The 24807-nt window shown below is 39.0% G+C and overlaps 1 protein-coding gene across 1 annotated transcript; it reads right to left on the bottom strand.

The window, feature by feature from the left end:
- Nucleotides 1-3737: 3737 nt before the first annotated feature.
- CRIPTO (cripto, EGF-CFC family member) lies at nt 3738-23232 on the bottom strand. The gene is made up of 6 exons (XM_073626533.1): nt 23181-23232; nt 18367-18416; nt 16737-16883; nt 8044-8158; nt 7836-7936; nt 3738-3988 (listed from the first exon to the last, which is right to left on the bottom strand). Exons 1-6 carry the CDS (start codon nt 23192-23194, stop codon nt 3870-3872), a joined length of 546 nt encoding a protein of 181 aa, XP_073482634.1. The 5' UTR covers nt 23195-23232; the 3' UTR covers nt 3738-3869.
- Between the last annotated feature and the right edge of the window lie 1575 nt (nt 23233-24807).

Genomic DNA, 24807 nt, shown 5'->3' with positions numbered 1-24807 from the left:
ATTCATATATCCTTGCAAAATGACTTTTATTATTTTTTTATTTTACATTGTACCCAGATGAAAAGGGGGGGGGGGGGGGGGAGTGATGTGTGGCTCAAATGCGTTGACTCTTGTATCCAGTTAATGTTTGGAATAAAACCTTACTTGGAATATTTGAGTGTGGTGCTTAAATCTCAATTCAAATTTCTTAAAGTATCTTATCCTGAAGTTATTGTGGTAGTTCCTCAGAAGCCTCTTGCATAGCACTCAGATGCCTCATGGAGGCACTATTAGGTAAATTAGATTTTTACAAAGTTGTGCTAACAAATGGCAACCACCCCAACCTATAACTGGCCTTTACAGCAAGGAGCACATGGAAGGGCAACCCATGTCAAAAAACAAACAAAAATTCCCAGCTCACTTAACAGCCAGCCTGCAACAAACCAAACTGACCCTAACAGTTCACGCTAAAAACAAAGGGTTTAATCTGTACACATTTGCAAATACATACTGCAGTAGCCACGTCACTGCACCCCAGTGTACTTCAGTTTTAACTTTATAATTTGAGAGTCTCCACAGTTGGAGCACACATATAATAATAGATAATTTAAGGGCAGGTATGCCTAGAGGGATCCTACTCCTCCTTAAAAGATACAGGGACGTGGTATCCAGTGTGCCATTAGCAAAGTGTCACCTACAATTATCTTAAGGCTCTAGTGCTATCAATCCACTACTTTATGCACCCACTGTCTGTGTTCTTTTGAGTAGATTTTTCTTCACTTGAAGTCTTGAAACACCAGAAAATGAAAGGAGACCTCTCCAAAGAAAATCCTCTCTTGGACAGCTGTCTCTCGAACAAACATCACCTTTTTAAAATGTCCCCCTATTACTGTTTCAGTGACAACTCCCTAAAGAGTAGGTACACAGACCACATTAAAAACCAAAAAAAAAAAAAAAAAAAAAAAAAAAAGGTTCTAACCCTACAATTTTCATATTTTTACTTTTAGCATAATCAAAAGAAAAAAAAAAAAAATGAAGAAGAAGATTAGGGAGGTGTGCACCTCCCTTTGGAACATGTACCAAGCCAATTTTTTTAAAATTCCATTTGGCCAGGAGAGATTATTTTTTAAAAATGCAAAAAGTGAAACGTAAAAAAAAAAAAAAAAAAAAGCTCAAGGTCCCCCCAGCAACTTCAAACCAGACCGTTAATCTGAGCATGCAGCCCACTAAACCATACCAAGCTACATGCCCTCAACATGGGAGGCCCCCCCCCAGCAAACCGACACGATCGATCCTGCTCCAACATAAATTCAAATGACAGTTTCCTGAGCTTTCGTCTGCTATGTAAGGGAAGGGGGTCGGGGATAGTAGTGACATTATTGTCCAAATAACAGTGGCCATATTGAGGCAGTGATGTCACTGCTGTCCCTGTCCTTTTGCTTACGCGGCAGGGATTTCTGGTGACATAAGTGGTACCAAGCACTCACTGCTTCCTTAGGAACCAGTGACAGCGGGAAGTATATAGAAGCAGTAGAAACATCACTATATGATTTTCAGATGTAGACAAAACCCTTTGTTCATTCCTCAGAGGTCCGCGGCTCTTTAACAATGTGTTCGGCTGTGTCCAATCACATCCGGTCACATGTAAACAAGGAGATGCCGGTAATCAGCTCTCCTCGCCTCACACTGACAGAGTGTGAGGAGAGGAGAGCCGATCAGCGGATCTCCTCACAGGGGGACATCTAGGGATGTAATCAGGGCACTGATCATCAGTGCCCTGATTACAATAAATACATACACAGTGTCACAGTGCCTACCTTTGCCCACCAATGCCAGCATATAGTGCCCACCAGTGGCAGCAATCAGTGCCCATCACTGCACACAAGTGCCACAATCAGTGCCCATTAGCGATGCCAGTCAGTGCTGGCAATGCCATGCCTCCTATCAGTGCTGCCCATCAATGCTCATCACTGCCGTCGATCAATGCCCATCAGTGTCACCCATCAGTGCCCATCTGTACCACCTATACGTGCCACCTATCCGTGCCCACCAGCGCCGTCTATCAGTGCCACATATCAGTGCCCATAAGTGCAGCATATTAGTGCTAACTCATCAGTGCCCATAAGTGCCACCTCATCAATGCCCACCAGTTCAGCCTATCAGTGCCGCCTCATCAGTGAAGGCAAAAAATTACTTAGTTACAAAATTTAGTAAAAGTAAAAAAATCTTTTTTTTTTTTTTTTCAAAATTTTGCCTTTTTTTTGTAAAAAATAAAAAACCCAGCAGTGATTAAATACCACCAAAAGAATGCTCTATTTGTGTGAAGAAAATGATAAAAAAACAAAAAAAAAAAAAAACACACATTTGTTTGGGTACAGTGTAGCATGACCGTGCAATGGTCATTCAAAGTGCGACAGCGCTGAAAGCTGAAAAATGGCTTGGGCAGGAAGGGGGTGAAAGTGCCTGGTAGGCAAGTGGTTAATACCATGGCTTTATTTTTGCGAGTCCAGCACCACACAAACTGAAAATGTAAAAGTAATACTTTATTGTAAACTACATTATATAAAACAGAACAACATTTGCTTGCAAAAACTTTGTTTTTGGAGGTCATGACAGAAAATCTCCAAAGTGAAGGGCAAAATTTACTATATACTCCCTACTTTAAGAAAACTGTATTTAGCCATCTCCTTCCTATTACAGTTGACTGATATCACACTAATGCGATCAAATGTCATGGACACTTAAGGCAGAGGGTGGAAAGAATGAACAATACTATTACCGGACCTATGCCTGTATACCTAGGACCAATGACTAGAAGAGAAATGCAAATACTGTTAATTCTACTAGCAGTTTGGTTTCTAGGTATACAAGTACAAAGTGGGTGAACTGTATAGCAGCCCATAAAAGTTTTGATATTCTATGGTGGAAGGAAAGAAAAAACGCTTGATTTCTCCATCAACATAGATTGAATCTTGGCTGATCCAGGCTGAACAAGCTATGGCCCACATGGCTATGCAGAAGTCTGGCTCTGCACCGCCTGTTTGATTGAGTGAATGACTTTAGCCAAAAATTAATCCATTGCAGGACTACCTATTTCACCTTTTTGCCGAAAATTGTATCAAAATTAGGCTAAAATTTAGCCATATGCACTGCTTTTGTGAAATTATCTTTAGAAAAGATCACATGGCTTTGTTTTATAAAAAGTTAAAATTGACCATAATGTCATTGCTGACTTGATGGCATCGTTTTGCTGTTAAAACCATCTTGCTTACAACTGTTATTTTCTTTTTTCTAGGTGCAACGCAATGTGCACCAAATTTTTTTTTTTGTATTAAGAGATGCCAGCATGGAGTTAAAAAAACAAACAAAAAAAACAAACAAACAAAAACAAAAAAACCTTGTTCGAAAGGCTAAGTTTCCTCTTTTCCTCAACATCTATTGTCATTTTCCCCAACTATCAAGGAGCCATTCTTGGCACAAGAACATGTCCAGGAAAGTTAAAAGGAAAATTTCAACAAAGCAAAAACTATCAATTTTGCTCATACCGACTCCTGCTCAGGTAACAGCTGTTAACAGTGTGATTTTTCCTACAGTTCATGTTTCTTGGACAACCATCACCAGACGGTAAGTGAGAATGAATCATCCCCAGTGGGGACACAAACAGCAAGCAAAATAAAATGCCTTTTTTTAAAAAAATAATAAAAGGTTTTCATTGTACACAGAAATGTAAATTTTGCAAGTACAATACAGTATTCTTTCATTAAAAATTTAATTCAATAAAAATATGTAAACATGGAAAAGTGCAAGATTCCATTTTTTTCAATAAATATGTTAAACTGTTAAAATGTCTATATCTCAATTATACAGTTATTTTACAAACATGGGAAGAGTTAGTTCCAATGGAGTAACGGAATAGTTGCCATAAACAGAAAAACAAGGAGAGATATTGGTGACATTGTAAGTCCTCCAGACTGTACCATTTTGACATCTTCATTATATTCAGATGCATCTATGAAAAAAAAAAAAAAAAAATAGAAAAAATAAATTAGTTCACAGTTTGGTTTCTGTAGTCAAATTGAAAAAAAAGAAAAGAAAGCATAGGCTTAAAATACAAAAAGGATATGCAATGTCTGTTAGCATTTATACAAAATAATGAGACAGTTGATTGCTGATATATAAGGCAGGAAACCCTATAGAATTGCAAATTACAGATCCTTAGCAAACAGGACAAAAGTCTCTTTTTACAGGGAATTGGGGCACTTTATGCGAATGAAAGGTGTTCAGTGTGTGCAGCTGATTTCTGAAGCTCCCTTTGTAGTCATAAAGGACGTTTGATAAAGACAACTAGTGCCTTGTCATTTTCCTGCTATGAAAAGGGCATAAAATGCATGACAGCAGTGATTGCCTCCATATGCTCCTATTTTCTCACATAATCTAGTTTATCTGTCCATCTTAACCCCATCTGCAAGGTGACAAATGGAATCCAAGACAACTCATACCAAAATGACATTTTATTGCTTGCAAAATTCAGGTGCAGAGCCAGTCTGTGTCAGAGGCCGGGCAATTTCACTGTGTAGCCAACATTTTTTTTTATTGTTCCTTTGTTTTGGATCTTATTCGACAGGCTTCACCGATTTTGAAGCCAATATTTCTGTATTTTAAATGAGGGGAATTGCTAATGAAAAAAAGATCTTGTAATGGCCATTGTTCAAATGATCACCACATATATCTTAAAAAGCTTTGATTTATTAAAGTCTCCAACTACAATTTTTTTTTTAATCAAACCAGCAATGCTGGGATATGTTTGGCTGATGTTACAGCCCATTTAACACGGATTCAGTGTTGCCAGTCAGTATTTTTACTGGCAGCAAGAAAAAAAAAAAAAAAAAAGACACTTTTTTTCTGCCATAAATGCCAGTCACTGGAAAAGGTTGCCAGTAAAAAAAAATATGGCTGTAACGCTCAGGTCATGCATGCGCAGTTCCAGTCCAAAGCTGGCTGAGACCATCCGAGTGCCTGCTACACAGTGTGTACGGTTGGCGGGTCTGGCAGAGGCGGTGCCTAAACGTGTTATGTGATGTCATGGTGCAAGTGAGCCAAACGGAGCAGACAGAGCCTCGTGTGCGGGTCAGGAGCAAGCCAAGCCGGGAGCGCCAGTGCTGTTTGGCCTGAAGGGACCACCTGGTGTGGAAAGAGACTGTCGCTATGACTCAGGAGGGGACATGGGTCGGTGAGGTGTCATCATCTGCGATGCTGCTATCAGTGTCACTGTGAAAGACAAATTTCATGTGTGTGTGCCTGCCCATTCTAACCCTTCTGAGTCCTGTCCCTGAGCTACTTACTTACTATATCGAAAATAAAATAAGAAAATAGTTTTTTTGCCTTAATAGCTACCTTAAAATCACATTGCCAATTCCAGATTGTACTTGTTTGTAGCCTAAATACTGACATTTTCACTTAAAACTGTAATTTGAAAATGGCAGTAAAAACATGACTGTGCCAGAAACGTTTGGGCGTTGGGTCAGTAAATTTCAATCTGGTAGGTTAGCAACACTGAACCGATTTCATACCCGCACCACCACTTTGATCCAAATTGTGCAAAAACTTTTTTTTTTTCACCTCCGACTGGCAATCATTTGTCTCCAGGACAATTGGGGCAATAAGTACTCCTTTTAAAGTTTTACTGCTGACAAAAAAAAAAAAAAAAAAAAGAAAGAAGGCAGAACACACTTTCAAAAACATTGCTAAATGTAATAACGGTTTATGAAAAAGAGCTAGTGGCTGTGTCATAAATAGAGAGGGTAATCAGAATTTGGATATTAAAATTGCACTAAAAGCACCATGATATGTCTACAGACATGTCACAAAGCCCTCACCTCTGTAGTAACATTTTTTTTCTTGGTTTTTGTAACCTTTAAAATCCACATTTTATCTGAAGCTTTTCAATCAGCTGTATTTCCATGTTTCACAGATACCAGCACTGTGGTTTATTTTAGTGCACACCAGTGTCTCTTCCTTTATGTATTAATACTAGGGTTGTCCTGATGCTAGTATCGGCACTAGGGTTGCCACATCATCCCTTTAATCCAGGACATACATTAATTACACAGGTTCTGTGGCTGATTAAAGTGGTAATTAAACTCACTTGGTGCCTTATCTGCATTAAATCTGCCTCATAATCTGTGTAATTCATATGTGTCCTGGATTAAAGGGATGATGTGGCAATCCTAATCGGTACCGATACCAAGCATTTGCCCGAGTAAGCTTTGCAGCATTTCATTCCATAGTGAGGCTAAACAATGGATATGGATTGGAGAGCGAGGAGAGGAGGAAATCTGGCAGTGCTGCAGGGGAAAGGGGCACACAGGGGGGCCCGGACAGCAGATGGAAGGAGCGCATGTGCTAGAACCAATCCCCCTGCAGTGCAGCTGGAGGGAGGGAGAGAAGGAGAAGCTGGCAGCACTGCAGGGGGAGGCAGAAGAGAATTGCGGTCTTTAAAAAGACAGTACAGTTGGCTCTTCTGCTCAGTAGGTGCCTGGGCCCCCCCTTTTGAACTAATGAGGCCGAGACCCAGTAAAGAAGGGCTGGCTGTATGGCCTTATCAGCAAGCAACCCTGTACACAGTAGGTAGACAAAACAGAAGCTGATGGGTGATTAAGGCCAAGCTTATCGTTTTCAGGCGGAAAGTCGTGCATTTTTGCCAAAATTTTGTATAGGTCAACAATCTAAAAAGCAGAAAAATGCCTGTAATTTGCCCAAAAAGAAGCTCATGTACTTTTTTGAGCTTCAGGCATTTTGCTTCAGATGACAGAACGCTCAGATGTGAACAGGGTCCATTTAAATGAATAGGATTTTGCTTGTTGGGCGTTCTTGAACTTTTGAGATGAGCGTTTTACGAGCTGAAAATGCTCAGGTGTGAATGCAGCCTAAATCCTATTTTATCAACCACAACTTACTGGTATTTTGTAAACAGTATCTTCAAACCACCTATGCAATGACCTAAGGATACTAGCCATACACCAACGATAATCACGACTAGATCCAACTGTTTTTTGGTTAGATATCATAATATTCTCATGTCTGACCAACTGAGATTGGCTATAAAGGGGGAGATGCGTAAGAAAAGACCAATTACTGTCGCCCTCACTTGACAAAACACACTACCAGAATCCTCTCCTACTTATGTCTGTGCCATGGCATAAGTACCAGGTCAACCTTCAGAAAAAGACATCTGATAGTCATCTTGTACCTGTCATATTAAGAATGGCTGATAACAAAGGAACGGGTTGTACAGCAAAGTAAAAAAAAAAAAAAAAAAAAAACCTCAAATATCTTAGCCTCTGTGCAGTGGGTACTAAAGTATAATTTTATGAAATGCATTAGCAGCCCATTTAATTTTTTTCTGTTAACAGTTACTTTAGCTGAATTTATCATCATAGGTATATTCTCAAAATAATAGGATTAGCACTCAGTCAACTACAAGACACTGCTGCTGTCAGGAATCATTTCAGTCTCATTCTTGTAAACCTATCTCGTATGTTTTTCATGTCAGCATTGCTTATCAAAGACTAACATGTTCCAACTAAGCACACATTGGATCAGTTGGATTTTCTGAAATAACAAAAACAGAAGACAATCATTTCCATTAAGCAGAGAAGATTGCCGCAGGCACTGTTTAATTCCAGCAGCTTATTGCTACATCTACCCAAGAAACGTGTACTTATTTGTACACGTTATTTTTATGGTCTATAAATGCCTGTACTGTAAACAGAGCTTTTGTTACACAGAATGGATTACAAATCAGAGACAATCTTTCTGTGCTGCTTAGAATTGCAAACTTCTATATGTAGACGTACCACAGTCCCCGGATGGAAAACAATACATAGTTCCATAAGCACATCTGCATAAAGCGCACTTTCTTGCCAGCCAATGTCCATTAGCTACAGAGCCACAATCCCTGCATAGGAGAAAAGAGAGCAATGATCAATCTTTCAAATTTAAGAGGGAAAAAAAAAAAAAAAAAAAAAAAGAGAAGGCTTTAGGTATAATTGGCTCAACACGTACACGTTCCTCGAGTCAAACTCACAATATCTTCCAGTGAAATGCTTAGGGCAAGCACAGAAACTGCCTAGCACACAGGTCCCTCCATTCTTACAGCAGTGCTTGTCCAGTGTACTGGCTAAAAAAGAAAAGGGGAATACATATTTTGTATGATCCATAAAACCATCATATACTATAAATGAAACATAAACAGATCATATCATATACAGTAAAATGTTGATTGGGCGGTGCCATGCATGTCTACCCATTTTTACACAAACATTAGATCACTTTTTTCCCTCCCCCAGCAGAAAATGGGTAATATCTGGGACATAAATGGGCAACTTAAGACCTTAGCAGACACCTCTGGCTCAATGTTTGCTCATATCTACTGAAGTGGTTATTGTATTGTTCAGTAGTTTGAACATGCACTACTATGTAATATGAAGGTAAAAATGAATGTGAAGGTGGAGGAAAGGTTATGGTTATGTCATTATAACTACCTGTGGTCTCCTGTACCAGTATGTAATTTTTTAACCTGAGACATTTAGTGGTAGGAGCGAGTCCTCCACATGTATAATGGTTAAAGTAGCCACATTCCTTTGATGGTTCCATCTGTGCATGCACAAATCAGCCTTCAAAAATTATATTTCTAACCAAACCTAACTACAAACAATTGTGCATGTTCTGACATTTGAAGGAAAGGGAGTGCCCCAAGTGAAGTATAATGCAAGGGCAATCAGCTAAGAAAATCCATCTTGGCTGATCACTTTATCATCAAGGGCTAATTTACACTTGCTTCAAAACATGGCTTTGGACAGACTTTGTTAAAGCTCTCTGAATGCCAGTCAAAGCTCCTGTCACTAAATAAAATGGTTAGCTTACAGTCCTGTTTACACCTTGCTTTGGCTTGGTGCTTCAGTGAGGCTTCAAGCAAGCTTTGCCATAGACTTCTATGGAGGCTTTGAAGCACCACTGAAGCTACATGGGGTAAATTTTAAGCAAAGCAAAAGCAAGATGTAAACAGGACAGTAAGCTAACCATTTTATTTTGTGACCAGAGCTATGGACTAGCGTTCAGAGAGCTTTAAGAAAGCCTGTCCGAAGCCTTGTTGAAGCAAACGTAAATGAGCCCCAAAAGTGCTATTGGGCAGGGGTGAGAGTAGTCTTTAACCACTTCAGCCCCAGATGGATTTACCCCCTTAATGTCCAGAGCATTTTTTGCGATACAGCACTGCGTTGCTTTAACTGAATTGCGCGGTCATGCAACGCTGTACCCAAACAAAATTGACGTCCTTTTTTTTCCCACAAATAGAGCTTTTTTTTGTGGCATTTGATCACCTCTGCAGTTTTTATTTTTTGCTCTATAAAACAAAACAAAAAAAACAAAAAAAAAAGACTGACTTTTTTTAAAAAACACATTTTTTTTACTTTCTGCTATAATACATACCCAAAAAAACCTAAACTAATTCATTAGTATATGTCGGTATATATTCTTACATATATTTTTGGAAACAAATTTATAAATATATATATATATATATATATATATATATATATATATATATATAAATATCACACACACTAGGCGTATATTGAGTGGTTTGCGCAAATGTTATTGCGTCTACAAAACTATGGGAAAGATTTTTTTTTTTTTTTACTGGTAATGGCGGCGATCTGCGATTTTTAGCGGGACTGCGACAGGCAAACTGACCCCACTTTTTGGGGACCAGTAACATTATTACTTTGATCAGTGCTATAAAAATGCAATAATCAATGTAAAAATTACACTGGCAGGGAAGGAGGTTAACACTAGGGGGGGCGATCAAGGGGTTAAGTGTGTTTACTCGGTGTGTTCTACCTGTGGGGGGGGTGGCTTACTGAAACATGACAGATCACTAGGAGCAGTAGATCCCCGTCATGTCACTAGGCAGAACAGGGAAATGCCTCATTTACATAGGCAGTTCCCGTTCTGCCTCTCCTCGCCGTGATCGGGGGCCACCGGCAGAGTCCGTGGGTATGCTCCCGTGGCAGGCACGCATGGCCGATACCTGTACGTCAGTCCGCAAGAGCAGGTTATGTCAGTTTGCGCAGGAGAGTCGACCCGCCACAGTATATCTGGGTGAGCAGGTCAGCAAGTGATTAAACAAAACGGTCTTTCCCTGGTCTAGATGAAAATAATTGGGCAAATATTCAATAGTTCCTTTTGTCCCCTTCAAATGTATAGATGTATAAAACAGAAAAAAGGAGAGAAAAAAACACCACTCCAAGTGTAGCATTAAAACCTGTTGATAAAATAAAAAATAATAAATATGCACTCACATTTAAAATACATTAAAAAGAAGATCAATAGGACTCCAGCAGGTGGCAACCTTCCAGGTGGTCAATGGTGAGCAAGCCTCTCTGCGTGAATGTGATGTAAGGTGCTTGGAACGAGGAAGTTTACTGGGGGAACACCAGGAAGAGCCAGCAAAAGCAGCAGACTGAGCATGTATATCACATGGATAAGAACCACTGTGGACAGCAGGAAAGATCTGCTGGCTCTTCCTGGTGTTCCCCTGGTCAACTTTCTGGTTCCAAGCACCTTACATCACATCCTTGCAGAGGGGCTTGCTCACCATTGACCACCTGGAAGGTTGCCACCTGCTGGAGACCTATTGATATGCTTTTTATAGTCTTATAAAAAGGGGAGTGCAGATTTATTGTTTTTCATTTTGCCACTTGGCTTTAAATAAATATCACACTTAGTTAGTGGCACTTTTCTCTCCTTTTTTTGTTTATACATGTTTGGCTGGTGGGAGCTTAATCAGATCCTGCTTGGAAGCAAGACTGCGGATGTTGCCATAATTTGAACTTTATGGACTTCTAAGGACTAAAAAGACTTTCTTCATTTATAATTCCTTGCCCATTTTTTTTTTTGTCAGTTGCACCAGTGCCCCCCTTTTTTGCACCTGGGTACATTTATGGTGTTAATGCCCTTTACAAATCTCTTTCTAGTTACAAATGTATATAGATTATGAATGCACTCCTATTACTTAAAAAAATAGTACCAGGATGTTATGTACTGCTCAGTGCCAACATCCCTGTTTACAAGGGAATTTGAAAATACATACATACATACACACACACACTTAGTTTGGTACAAAATCCATAGGAAACCCTTCTAGTTAATGAGTTCCCAAAATGGAATCTCACATGGAATAAACTCATAACAGGAATTGATCTGTTATTGATACCATGTGGAAATGGGAGTGGTTAGGTGATATCTATGTCTAGATGAGTATTGTAGTGCATATACTTTGCCAGTTAACTCTAAAAAAAAAAAAACTGTCTACACATTATACAATGTTCCTTTACATTTGCCAAAACCATATAATGAGGTCAAACCTAAACACTTTCAATTTGTATACAATCAGTCAAGCTCTTGCACAACATAGTTGAAAAGGTAAAGAAAAAAAAAATGTATAATGTGTAGACAGCCTAAAGGGTTTTATATGGATTTTGCAATAAAATAAGTTTTATATCTTGATTATAATTTTTTTGTGTGACTTTAAAGCCTCAACTGCTTTTGCACACCTATTACCAGTGTTTATTTATGGAAAGGTTTGTTTTAGTTATGAAACTGCATTTGGAAATGGCGAGTTTCCACTTTTAAAGTGGAGATGCAGGCAATGATTAGAAAATGTACTAAGCCATTCAATATTTCAGAAGCATAAAATACCATGGTCCATTAACCACTGGATGTGTTGCCCACCCAGATCCCTACCAACATTATCACACATTTCATCCCTGGATACATGAAATTGTGGGGCATGTGCACTGACAACATGCCTGCAACGGTCTAATTTGGAACCACATTTATTTAATTCTTATAGTGCAGAAGACTGCTCTTTTTACACCTTCATGCCCTCCACTTTAATGCACACCTTACTATAAAGTTCTTATTAGCCAATGCCTAGGGCAGCAGGATAAGACAAACCTCTATAACAATTGCTTTAAATGGCAAACTTTTCAAAATGGTATTCGCTTTGGGTAGTCACTCAGAAACAAAGTAAATGATAATTAATTGCTTGTTTCTCTTCCTTATTAAATGCTTTATGTGGCTGCACTGATGACTCTTCATTTCCAGACATTTTTACAAACAGCCTTAGGCAAATGATTTAGGTTATTAATTATCAAACATTTCACTATGGGATATGGAAGTTGAGAAACGAATTTGTCATACATTTTAATCTACCTCTGAATATAATTAGTTGCATTTGACCTAAACCAATGTGTAATAAATACTTTGTATGTACATAGGAATTAGCAGCAAAAATAAAATGGTATGCTTTTCTATTATCTACCCATATAGATAAACACAGAATTAAGCAAGGAAAGCAATTAGAACCCTTTCATATTTTCTAACGATTAATCTGAATTCCAGACTTAAATATATTTTTTTAGATTACAAATATGAAATCTGTTTTGCCTTCAAAAAGTATACACACACACACACACCAGAGTGATGACCTAACTTTGCCTTACAACAGTTACATACAGCCTGGTCATCTCCCTGTGACTGGGCTTAGAAGGAACAGCAGCAATATAATGAGTCATCCCTCTGCTCTCTCCTTCTCTCCTTCGTACGTTCCTTGTCTGCTCTCTCATAAGGCTTCAGTCACACCTGAGCATAGTGATTTACTGAAGTTTTGTGCAGCTTTTTACAAGCATTTTAAAAAGGGAGACGGAGGAAGAGGAAGGACGACCTATTTCGGCAGAAAACGCTGGTTAAAAAAAAAAAAAAAAAAAAAAAAAAAAAAAAAAAAACCACACACCACATGAATGAGCGTTTTAAGTGCTACAAGCAAAAAAATTAATCGCTCAGGTGTATTCCTTGCCTGCCTTCTACTTGCGAGCTCATGTGCACTTCAGCACAACATATTTGATCCTAGTGCTGCCCCTCTCAGTAGTAAATGCTGCCATACAGGAGATTACAAGAGGAGGATGAGATCAACTAAAACGCAGGCAATACATTAAAATATATTTAAAGGCTAATCCTTGTTTAACCGCTTGCTGCCCGCCCAACAGAGGATCGGTGTGGCTCTTGTTTTGGGTGGACATCATATGATGTAGTCCAAGTACGGCCGCTCTCGAGGGCACGTAGCACGCCGGCCTTGCCGTGTTGTTAGGACATGGTGCAACCCCGATCTCTGTAAAGAGCCGTGGCTCTTTAACCATGTGATTGGCTGTGTCCTTCCACAGCCAGTCACATGTAAACAAGGAGATGCTGGTAATCGGCTCTCATCACCTCACACTGACAGTGTGTGTGGTGAGGATAGCCAACCAGCATCTCCTCCCAGGGGACATCAAGACATGTAATCAGGGCACTGATCATCAGTGCCCTAATTACAATAACACGCCACCAGTGACAGCAATCAGTGCAACCAATCAGTGCTGGCTATCAGTGCCAGCTAATCAGTGCCCATAAGTGTCACCCCCATCAGCGCACATCAGTCAAGGAGAAAAATGACTTATTTTAGAGAATTTACTGACAAACTAAGAAACTATTTTTTTGTGAAAAATAAAAAAACCCAGCAGTGATTAAAATACCACCAAAAGAAAGCTCCATTTGTGTGAAGAAAATGATAAAAATGTCATGTCATGTTAAAGTGTAGCAGGGCCACGCAATTGTCATTCAAAGTGTGACAGCGCTGAAAGCTGAAAATTGGCCTGGGCAGGAAGGGGGTGAAAGCGCCCTGTAGGAAAGTGGTTAAATGATGGTGGCAGACATACTGTATGTCATGTGAGCTAGCAAGCTGTTTTGCTTGAAAATAACCGTTTACTTCTCAAATGGCCCACTGTAGCTCAAACGCTCTCAAGCGCTTCATCCTGGTGGGAGGGTTTCAGCAGTGCTTGGATAGTATTTCCTTATGATGTGCAAGCTCCTGCTGAAACCAAATCCCCCATGACCTCTTATTCAATCGAAGACAGCAGGTGGGACCAACTGATGATTGTCAGCCTCTACTGTTAGGCCCCTTTTATACACACAGACCGTTTGTCCGTTCTTCATCCATCTTTTGAATGAAAAACGGACATCAATGCATTCCTATGGAAAAAACGGATGATCATCTATTTTCATCCGCTTCCATCAACATCCATTTTTTTTTGAACAGACGAAAGCTCTATTTTTCATTCATCAAAAAAATAGATCGGACGAAAAATGAATGTTAATTGACAAATGGTCAGTTTTTCATCCGTTTTTGCATTGGTAGTGGATGTAAATAAATAAATAAATACATGAAATAAAATAAAACTGATGAAAAACGGATGAACTGAATGGACCCTTAGGCACATCCCTATGTTTCATTGTAGTTCAAGTACTGAAGTGGGCACAAAGCTGAACTGATTTCAATAGCACTGGTGCAGTATTGTCACCCATCCTTAAGGAAGTGGGGAACTTATGGTTTTGCTGACAGGATCAACAACAGGTTAATAGTGGACAATGCTTTGGACTATGGGCAAACTTAATGAGTACATTTAGAGGAGCTGCAGCTTTTAAACATATTTAATTTTGTTGTTTTCCCATTGCTCTGTGTTTAATGGGCACAGAACTGCATTAACTGGAGAAATGTGGGGTCGACCACTAACAGGTACTGTCACTATTTTCCCGTTAAAGTTGTGGCTAGTAGCGATGGGCTCAGGTGTGTTCAGATCGAACCCGCCAGAAAGCTGGAAAGTGTGGCATGCATTTGTAATCAGCCCCCGAGCCAATACTTTAGAACCACCTTTTGCTGCAATTACAGCTGTAAGTGTTGGTATGTAGGTATGTCTCTACCAGCTGTGGAAAAATCACAAGGGGTATGAATACTTTTTCAAGGCACTGTGCCTCAAAAAGACAGGTACTCATTTTCTGATACATAATAAACATGCTCCCCAACCCCCTCTGCCCCACCTTATAGCAGTAGCATAAACTCAGATACAAATATAGTTCTTCACTGTTGGGGATATGAAGTATTTTTTTCTCCATGACAGCACTGGAGAGAGGCGTTTTTTTCCCTCTAGCACAGGAAATAGTAGCCTGTCTATAGGTTAATAGGCAAGTCATTCTAGTGCAGGGATCTCCAAACTGCGGCCCGGGGGCAGGATGTGGCCCTTTGCTAGCCTTTATCCGGGCCTTGGGTACAATTCCTTCCCTTGATGTGAGGCATCTTTCTCCCACCGATGCCAAGTATGGGGCACTATTCCACCCACCGACACCAAATATGGGTCACTATTCCTCGCACCGACACCAAACATGTATTTTGTTTTACTGCCACTGACCACCAAGCCTATGGCATTGCTTACTCCCACTGATGCCAGGGCATTTTCTACACCTACTGGCTATACTCCGGCCCCCCTAATATTTGAAGGGCAGTAAACTGGCCCTTTGTTTGGAGACCCCTGTTCTAGTACATGTGAGGTAGTAAAATAGATGGTCTCCCCACAGCTGCCAAGGAGCACAGGATTCTTTCTAGCCCAGCAGTGAAGAACAGCTTGAGCATCTAAGGGGGTTTTTAAATCTGAACTCCAGGGAAGAAACATTTTCACTGAAAAATGTTTCTCAACTTTTTATGAGCTAAAATGCACCTATCCTTTACCTAGTATAAGAAAGTGAAAATATATACTAGGTGGCAAAATAGAAAGAGAATGCTCAACTGTACATCTGTTCCAGGATATGATGCATCAACCGCTCTTTAGTAGAAGTGGGACAATATTCCCACAGCCACCAATCACATTTATGATTTTAGGGCACATGTGAATTGGATTGAAGAGAAAATAACTGTAGTTTCTGGCTAGAACATATATGATAGGGTTTAATATTTATGCACAATCTATGAGAGGTTTATTAGTGAACTGTTATGCATGCATTACCATTGAAAGCTGTAACCCATAACATATCAAAGTGAGTCACATTTTACTAATCAGGTTTGGCTAACAGGTTGAAATCACAAATAACCACCATTTGTTTTATTCATTTTCTCTGCGTCTACCTAGTTTACAAATATTAGTATACCAGCTGACAGCACAGCCTGAACAAAGCAGAATAAGAAAAGCATGGATGAGACCAAAAACTTTCCTGAGGAAGGAACAGACTTGCCACACACCAATCTAATTTTTTTTTGGCTTGACAAAAAGTAGAAGACAGTATGCGAACATACTGTCCTGTATCACAGTCTTGGATTATTCCCTGAACTACTTACTGCACAACATGGGTTTTTATTTATCATTATTTCGCTGCACATATACAAACACTTCTTTAAAGTAATAAAAAAAAGATAGAATATCTATGTTGTGTGTTCTCTCTTTATACTAAAATCAAGCAAAGTTTTATCCAGTCGCTAAGATCACAGAAAGAAAAGGATGGATGGTCAAAGTAATGCAGAGGTGAACAGTAGAGTAGATGCAGAAATCAAACTTATTTTCCTAATATACAATCTTAATGGCTCATGAAAGCTGATTTTACTAACCACTTTATACCTTATCTTTTAAAAGACAATTTTAATATGCGATGTGTTATTTATTTCGGAATGTTTTTGACATCAGAGGCTTGAATCGGCATGAATTAATGAAGCTGTCTCACCATGGGGACTTCATCTGTGTGTTTTGATTTATCACAGTGTGGATACATGTCCTACACAATTCTTAGGAGATTGACAAGAAAACGTAAGTGGCAGTCATTGCGAGAGCGTGACTTACTTTTTGTGAGCCCAATAAATGGAATCTTCTCTCTAAAGCTTTTCTGCTTCTGAATCTCAGTATGGTTAAGTTGTCTCACAGGCTTCTGAAAATGTGTTTCCAGTGACAGCAAGGATCCAGCAGCTTTCATGGTTCCATTCTGAATTGCTAGTTTTCAGCAAAAAAAAAAAAAAAAAAAAAAAAAAAAAATTAATTATTGAAATGAATTACATTTTTTTTTTTAGATCTTTCAGAGAATAAGATGGGGTAGAACGCATAGGAGAATTTGCAATAATTTGTGTCAGTTTACCACAAAATCATAAGATATATATGAGGTGAAGCACATATCCCATGTTATAAAAAGCATTTACCTAAATACAGATCCAGCTTTTTAAAAAAAAAAAAAAAAAAAAAAAAAAAAAAGTGTTAAACAGTTTCCTCAATAGCTCTAGCAGCAATGATTATCTCCACTATAATGCTATCCCCCACAGAATCAGTTTCCTGGGTTGAATGGTGCCCAGTGAGGAAGCTGGTGTTGGGATTTTAAGCAATCTTGAATGTGACCGCCATTTTTTGAAGGACTGCCCTTCAATATTTTTGGTATTGTATTAAATATAGAAATTTGTGGATGAGCTATTAGCAGGAGCTCTCAGTGGCTTGACTCATTCTAAAATAAAAATAAAATAAAAAAATCCACAGGTATTTCTGATGCCTTCTTGTGGTAACAGAACAACCCTTCTCCAATATTGCCAGTGATTTTAGAGAGGTTAGGGTATTTTTCAAAGAAACCTGTGCAGAAAGAATTACAGTGCTCCATGCTTTTGCAAGGCCAGTGTCTCAGAATGTACAGAAAGCTGACGGTTTTAGAACTGGGTAAGCAATGGAAGCCCACGTTTCCTTTTTCAGTAAGGGTTTAAGATAGAACTCTCATCCGAATCTGGGGGTTGGGGGCTTGCTTGTGTGGACACATATTGTACATTACCAGTAAATCATTATGGGTCCAGTTGCATGGCATTAAATAAAAATTATCATGTGCTTAGTATACTGTGCTCCTAAAGAAAAAAAGCGCTACAAACACATGTAATGAGTGCAGATGGCCTTCCTATGTGTACATATAATAATTAATTTAAAAACTAAAAAAAGTAGAAAAATAATGCATTGTTTTAGGGCCTAGGTAAAGAGGCTTGTGCTTGTTTTGATGGCATCAGTTTCACAAGCCTCTGAGATCATTCAAAACTCATTGACAGGTGAATTTGACCTGCATTTGACTTCCCTCTAATGTACAACTGACCAGCTTTAAGCAGGTTTTGCATTCCATAATCTTGTATAGAAATGCAAATCTCACTTGAAGTTAGCAATATACAAATCTACTGTAAGTTAGATAGCGCTACACTTTGCCCTTGAAATAAGAGCTTGCTGCTGCAACAGATCCTAAACAGAAAAAAAGTTTTCTTTCCAAAAACTGCATGTATTTAGAAAGATTGACTAGTCACACTGAACATAATTCGATTTAATGAGTTTCGTCTGAAGATTATGCATCATTATTATTGACATCAATTTAACCTTTCTTCCATAAGATAGACTAACTTTTATTTCCTTGGTAATTTTAGAAGTTGAATTATGTTTTATTACAGGTAAACAATATACTCACCAATTCCCATGTGAATGGTAGAAAGTAGCTGAAAAGCCAGGTAGAACAGCCTAGTGAATACAAAAAGAACATCGTTAATTAACTTTCATGTTCAAGTGTGAAAGGTAAGCATTTGAATACATTAATCTGACATTTCAAATAGCAAAGTTCATACGTCTAAGTGGTTGTGCAGGGATTTAATTAATGTTACCAAGTTAAACAAGACTCTAGAAGTGGCCTGTTTAGGGATACTAATTAATATGATGTTAGAACCACATGAAAAGTGTATTTCCACTGTTCATCCTTGTGTTTAGCTGGTCATATGTCTTAGAGCAAACCAATAATGATAACCGGCAGCCCTTTATCTCTACCAGACATGACAATGGTTAAAAAATAAATTACCACCATAGTGCCCTTCAAAATATTGTGCTATACATCAGTGGTTCTAAGTAAAAGAGCCAACCTTATTTCTCTTCCAATTTTAAACGGAGGCAAAGTTTGCCAATGATCTGCTACCATCAGGGAAAAACAAGGAGGATCACTTAAAGTGTAAGTAAGCCCCCCTATCGCTTTCAGCCAAGGAAGCTGCCATCTTTGCCTCCATTTAATCTACAACTGCCATGATGCTGCACATATGATCAGTTTAGACACCAGCTATTGGATGGTTTCACAGTTTGGTTGAGAGCACAACCAATGGGAGTGTTACATTTCCGGCACGTGCCGGAAATGAAACTGTTTTATGGATGGGTTTACTTCCGCTTTAATTACCACCCCTCAATCAGCAGCACACACACACACCTCCTTGTAAAAGCATCATATTGACTTGCTGAAGCTTAGTCAGGGCTATAGGCTCCCCTTTCCTGGCCCCATGTAGCATCACTGAGCCAGACACATGTCACCTATTGCTGTGATGAGGGGGAGGAAGTCAGATGTACCACCCTTCCTAGAAGTACTAGCCTTAGCCTAGTCCCAGTGGCCAAACGGAGTGGCACAGGAGCAAGGAAGTGTAAGCACATGTTTACTTCTATATTTCCGAGTTAAAGACCCAAAACTAGCAAATATATTGAAAAATATTGCCTTTTTCTCAGGTTTTTGAATGGCAAGTTAGGTCAAGGGGAAAGTTAGGTCTTGTGAGAACCCATTTTTATTTTTTCTCAGTGTTAAAGCTTGCTTTGTTGTGCATTACTGTCCATTGCATTAAGGCAGCTCATGCACATGCATCACATTTTGGAAATTGCCTGTGCATTGGGGTGCCATTCATGAATGGCAGTGCAATGCAAAAGCATATGTAATGTCCGTTATATTAATGTGTGTTGTGGTACATGCACATATTACTGCAACACAATAGTGTAACTTGGCTTTCAAGTGCTTTTTTTTTTTTGCAGTCATATGTCTCCATTAAAGAGCTTCACCCTTCTCCATGTCCTCACGATTATTGTCCATGAAACAGACAGAACAGGTGAGGAATTTCTAAAATTTTAAAGTAAAGTTGTCCCGAGAAATAAATGTAATATGTAGCGACAAAGAAAAAAAAAAAAAAAAAAAAAGGGGGGGGGGGGGGCTACACATCCTCTTCATAACTCTCCAAAACTTATATCAGTTTTTGTTGAGAATTCTGAATGAATATTGAGAGTGTTGAATGAATCCCTGGATGTGGAAGCAAAAATGTTTTTTTATAAATTTTCAAGGCAATAGCATTTCACACAGCTTATTACAAGCTTATTCTATATATATTTTTTTTTTTTTTTTGCTGACACCAGGTCACTACAAACTAGCTATTGCAATAATAGTGATGAAATATTGTATCAGACACTTAAAATGTCTAATAGTATCCTGATCTCTTTAATGCAGCTCCAGTGTGCAGAGTAAACTGGACCATTGACATTAAAGACAGCTGTTGCTTGCAGAAAAAGCTCTGTGATCAATCATTCTTCCTACAGAAAATAGGGCAAGCCTTTCTCTACTGAAGCATCAAGATTCTTTTTTTGAAGTCAGGAGAAAAAGTGGCATCATTGCAACGGAAAGCTCCAGGAAATAGAACTAGAAAGGATAGTGGGATACGTATAAACTGGTAATTATACTCAACTTTGAGCTGTCCTTTTTGAGTTAGGACTGTGCAGACGTGCAACGGTAGGTTCAATTAAAAAAAAAAAAAAACACACACCACACACAACACAGGGACAAAATAGCATTCAAGTGTTTCTAAAGTCACTTTTGTTTGTTATTTAAAATATACATGTTATACTTACCTACTCTGTGCAATGGCTGCACAGAGAAGCCCCGCGCCTCCTCTTCTGAGGTCCTCCTCGCTCCTTTTCTTCTCCATCTGCCAACACCTTGCTATGAGGGCAGACGTGCATCCATAGGCACACACAGTACAGCTCGGCCCCATCCCCCACACCCTCCTAACACCATTTGATTGACAGCAGCAGGAGCCATTGGCTCCCACTGCTGCCTCAGTCCCTGTGAGTAGAGGGAGAAGGCAGAGAAAAGATACAGCCAGGTACAGCACTGGATTGATTGAGGTAAGTATTTAGGGAGAAGGGGGAGCATACCTTGCATATTTTGCATGAAGGTAAAAAATGTTTTGGCTTTAGAACCACTTTTAAAGTGTATGTCAAGTAAGAACTATGTTAGAGATAGTTTCCCTCACTTCCTGCCCTACTGACAACCTTTAACCAAACAGGAAGCAAGCTGACCTCTGCAACAGCTATTTTAGTCTGTGTTGTTGTTAGAAAATTCCTCTCACTTCCTGTCTGCTAAAACATTGCCTGCAGGACAGGAAGTGAGGGAAAAACCTCTATCTTTCAAAGCATGACAATGCACTAAAAACCCAATAGGAGGGTTCCAATCCTTCCCACTTTATCTAAAACTAAGAAAGAAAAGTTTTAGCATGATATACACTTTAACACTGGGTTCACACTAGTGCAAATTAGATCCAATTCGCATGACAGGAGATTGTGACCGGCTCTCTATGGAGCCAGTTCACATATCTCTGTGGCGGCTGGGGAGCCGATTGCACAGAGGTCCTGCGCGTCTTTGGCTCTGTTTCAGGGACGAATTCAGGCAAAAATTTGGCTCCGATTCATCCCTGAAACAGAGAACAAGGGTGCTCCAGACCCCTGCTGGGAGCAGCATGCAGCTTAGATGTGAACCCAGCCTAAAGCATGGATGCTTAACCTGTGGCTTTCTAGCTGTTGCGGAATTACAAGTCCCATGAGATATTGCAATGCTGACAGTTACAAGCATGACTCCCAAAGTCAGAGGCATGATGGAACTTGTAGTTCCACAACAGCTGGAGCACTCATGCTTTAAAGTAACAATATGTCTGCACACTTACACTACATGGATTTTTGGAGCATGTCCAGAGCTGACTGGTTACTATACAAAGCATGGACACATTCCTCTGATATATCTTTTATACGTGGAGGCCTTTGGGAAACATAGGGGGTTATTTACGAAAGGCAAATCAACTTTGCAGCCACTGTAAATCTGAAGGGGTAGATCTGAAATGAGGGAAAGCTCTGCTGATTTTATTATCCAATCATGTGCAATTTTTTTATTTTCCTTTCATGTCCCCCTTGGATCTACAGCGACTGCACTTCCAAGTGCACTTTCAGTGCAATTTCAAGTGCACTTTGCACTTGTAGTGCAAAGTGGATTTGCCTTTAGTAATTAACCCCCATAGTTCCTAAATCAGGAATATTCTGAGCCCATTTAAATTGTTGGCAGTGTGCAGTGCTGCAACATGCGTTGCATTAAAGCAACTCATTAAAAATAATGGGCTGCCATTCAACCACAAACCTGTAACCCAACATAGTACAGCATGCTTGAATGCATTGCTGTGCCTTGTACGGCATGGGATTTGCCTTAGCACATCGGGGTGCTATTCCAAATGAACAGCACATAAATGCATGTAATGCGTTACAGCAACACAGACATTTAAAGTGGCCCTTAAGCAATTGTATTTGTAAACTATTTTCCATGCACAAAAGATGACATGGTAAAGCTTTGCATGGATTTTTTTGTTGTTGTAAAGAATCCCTTTGCGAATATGCTGCATGTCTGATGTACTGAGAACAATTAAAATATCTTATTAAAAAAAACCCTCTTGTAAAAAAAAATAAATAAATAAATAAATAAATAAATAAAACACCCACACAGCAGCTTTTGCAACCAGGGAAATGTGAACTATAGAAAAGTGCTACTGCTGCTTAACAGGTTTCATATTTAAAGTAGAACTACAAGCAAAAGGTAACTTTTTTTTTTTCTTCATTTTGGATAGAGCAGGAGGGTTATAAACCGTCAGATTTTTTTTTCCCGCCATCCGTGTCCCATTTTGGAGATTTCCCTTCACTTCCTGTCCCATAACCAAGCAGGGGGGACCCCCCAGGTCACCAGAACTAGTTTCCCATTGGAAGATTTCCCCTCTATTACTTTTCTGAGGACAACCCAAAATTTGACATTTTCTTTTACTTTTAACGATAATGGTAAACAGGACAAATAGAGAGAGGGTGAATATCCTTAATGGGGGCACAGACAGCAATAAGAACATATAGGTGTTTAATTTCCTTTCCACTCTATCCAAATCTAAAAAGAAACTGTTTTGCCTTTAGGTATATTTTAAGCTACCAGGAAAAAAAAATGCAGACATCTCATTGATGGCCTATGGGCAACAACAGTGCTCTAGTTTAAATATAAAATCCATTGGTCAAGGGATTTGGGCCCACTTTGATTTTTCAGTACCAAAACAGACAAAGTCATATACAATATATATTATTAGAATATATATATTTAAAATAAGCTACATATACAAGAATAAAATAGGAGCTTACCTGTTGGAGGACATCCTGCAAATGAACACCTACAATACTAAAGGGGATGTCTGCAGTAACCTGCAAATAAAGGCAGTTTGTCTTTAACATTTCAATCAGTGGGATATTCAAATTCAATCAGACTGAGACCCACTTTGAGGCACACCCAGGAAACTAAGGGTTAGTGCAAATGAATGCTTTATTATTATTCAAGGAAAAACAGGAGTTCATTTTAATACATGGAAATAGCAGAGGCAGCTAAACTAGAGATAATGAATTTCACACCAGTTCAATGCTGTTTTCTTACTAATCATGTAATTTTCTATAAATACATTTTGCAAATAAGAAAGCATTGTCCAGTAAGTAATATACCTCTCACCTTTTTACAAATGTGAAGCAAAAAAGACGGCTTAAAATATACTGATGAAATATTCCTTGTTCTAATATGCTTAGGTCATGTAAACATTTGGCTTCCTTAAAAGAGATGTTATGAACGTTGGCTAGCATTATTTATTTTGCTGTTCATACATACATCTTTTGTATACTTAGTGCATTCCACTTTTGAATATTGCTTCTTCGTTTTATGATCCCTTTTCTTGATTTACAATACAAGTACAAGGATTGATTGCCAGGGAAGCTCTGTAACTATGACTTATCAGCTGTTTATGTAAAATGCATACAGAAAAAATATAGAAAAATCTAGCTATACAGCATGATCTAAAAACAAACAGCAACTATGTTGTGGTGAAATTGCCTTTCAATGGGACTCCAATTTGCATACCGGGGGGGGGGAATGTCCATGCAATCTTTATGGCAGAGTGTACTTGGTTGGTGTTACCTTAAAAGACAAAAAAACATTACATAAAGACACTTAGACTACATTGAATGAGATTACAGATGAATTTCTCCCTCGCTACCTAAAATTTAATTCCCTCCATCTACTAACTGTCACTGTATGAGAATAAAAAAGCATGGTATGCACTGCAAGATTCCACACAACCGCAGACATCTCTAAGTATTTCGGATCTGGCTGAGACCAATGGTATGTTTACGCACACGTAGTAGATGGGAGAGTTCCTTGCATGTGCAGACCAGCTGTGGGTCTCCATTAGGTCCCAAAACACTGCGAGAGCGTTGTACCATGTCTGCCACTTAAGGTGCTCTCGCTTTCATTTGGGTCAACTGGTGGCTACCAATTTAAAGTCCATGATCACACTGTCTTGTTTTTTTTGTATCTACAGTGGGGACGGAAAGTATTCAGACCCCCTTAAATTTTTCACTCTTTGTTATATTACAGCCATTTGCTAAAATCATTTAAGTTCATTTTTTCCTCATTAATGTACACATAGCACCCCATATTGACAGAAAAACACAGAATTGTTGACATTTTTGCAGATTTATTAAAAAAGAAAAACTGAAATATCACATGGTCCTAAGTATTCAGACCCTTTTGCTGTGACACTTAAATATTTAACTCAGGTGCTGTCCATTACTTCTGATCATCCTTGAGATGGTTCTACACCTTCATTTGAGTCCAGCTGTGTTTGATTATACTGATTGGACTTGATTAGGAAAGCCACACACCTGTCTATATAAGACCTTAGGCCTCTTTCAGACAAACGATCCGTTCAGGTTCGCCTGTCAGGTT

This window comes from Aquarana catesbeiana, linkage group LG01 (genome assembly GCF_042186555.1).
Source record: "Aquarana catesbeiana isolate 2022-GZ linkage group LG01, ASM4218655v1, whole genome shotgun sequence".
Taxonomy (NCBI): Eukaryota; Metazoa; Chordata; class Amphibia; order Anura; family Ranidae; genus Aquarana; species Aquarana catesbeiana.
Note: the sequence above shows the minus strand (reverse complement) of the source record. Positions and strands in the feature narration are given on the sequence as shown.

Coding starts and splice junctions, on each gene's coding strand:
- CRIPTO (XM_073626533.1), bottom strand. Junction 8,159..16,736: donor ATTTATTGGGCTCACAAAAA/GTAAGTCACGCT, acceptor TTTCTTTTTTAG/CCAGTACACTGGACAAGCAC. Junction 3,989..7,835: donor TTTTCCATCCGGGGACTGTG/GTACGTCTACAT, acceptor TTTTTTTCATAG/ATGCATCTGAATATAATGAA.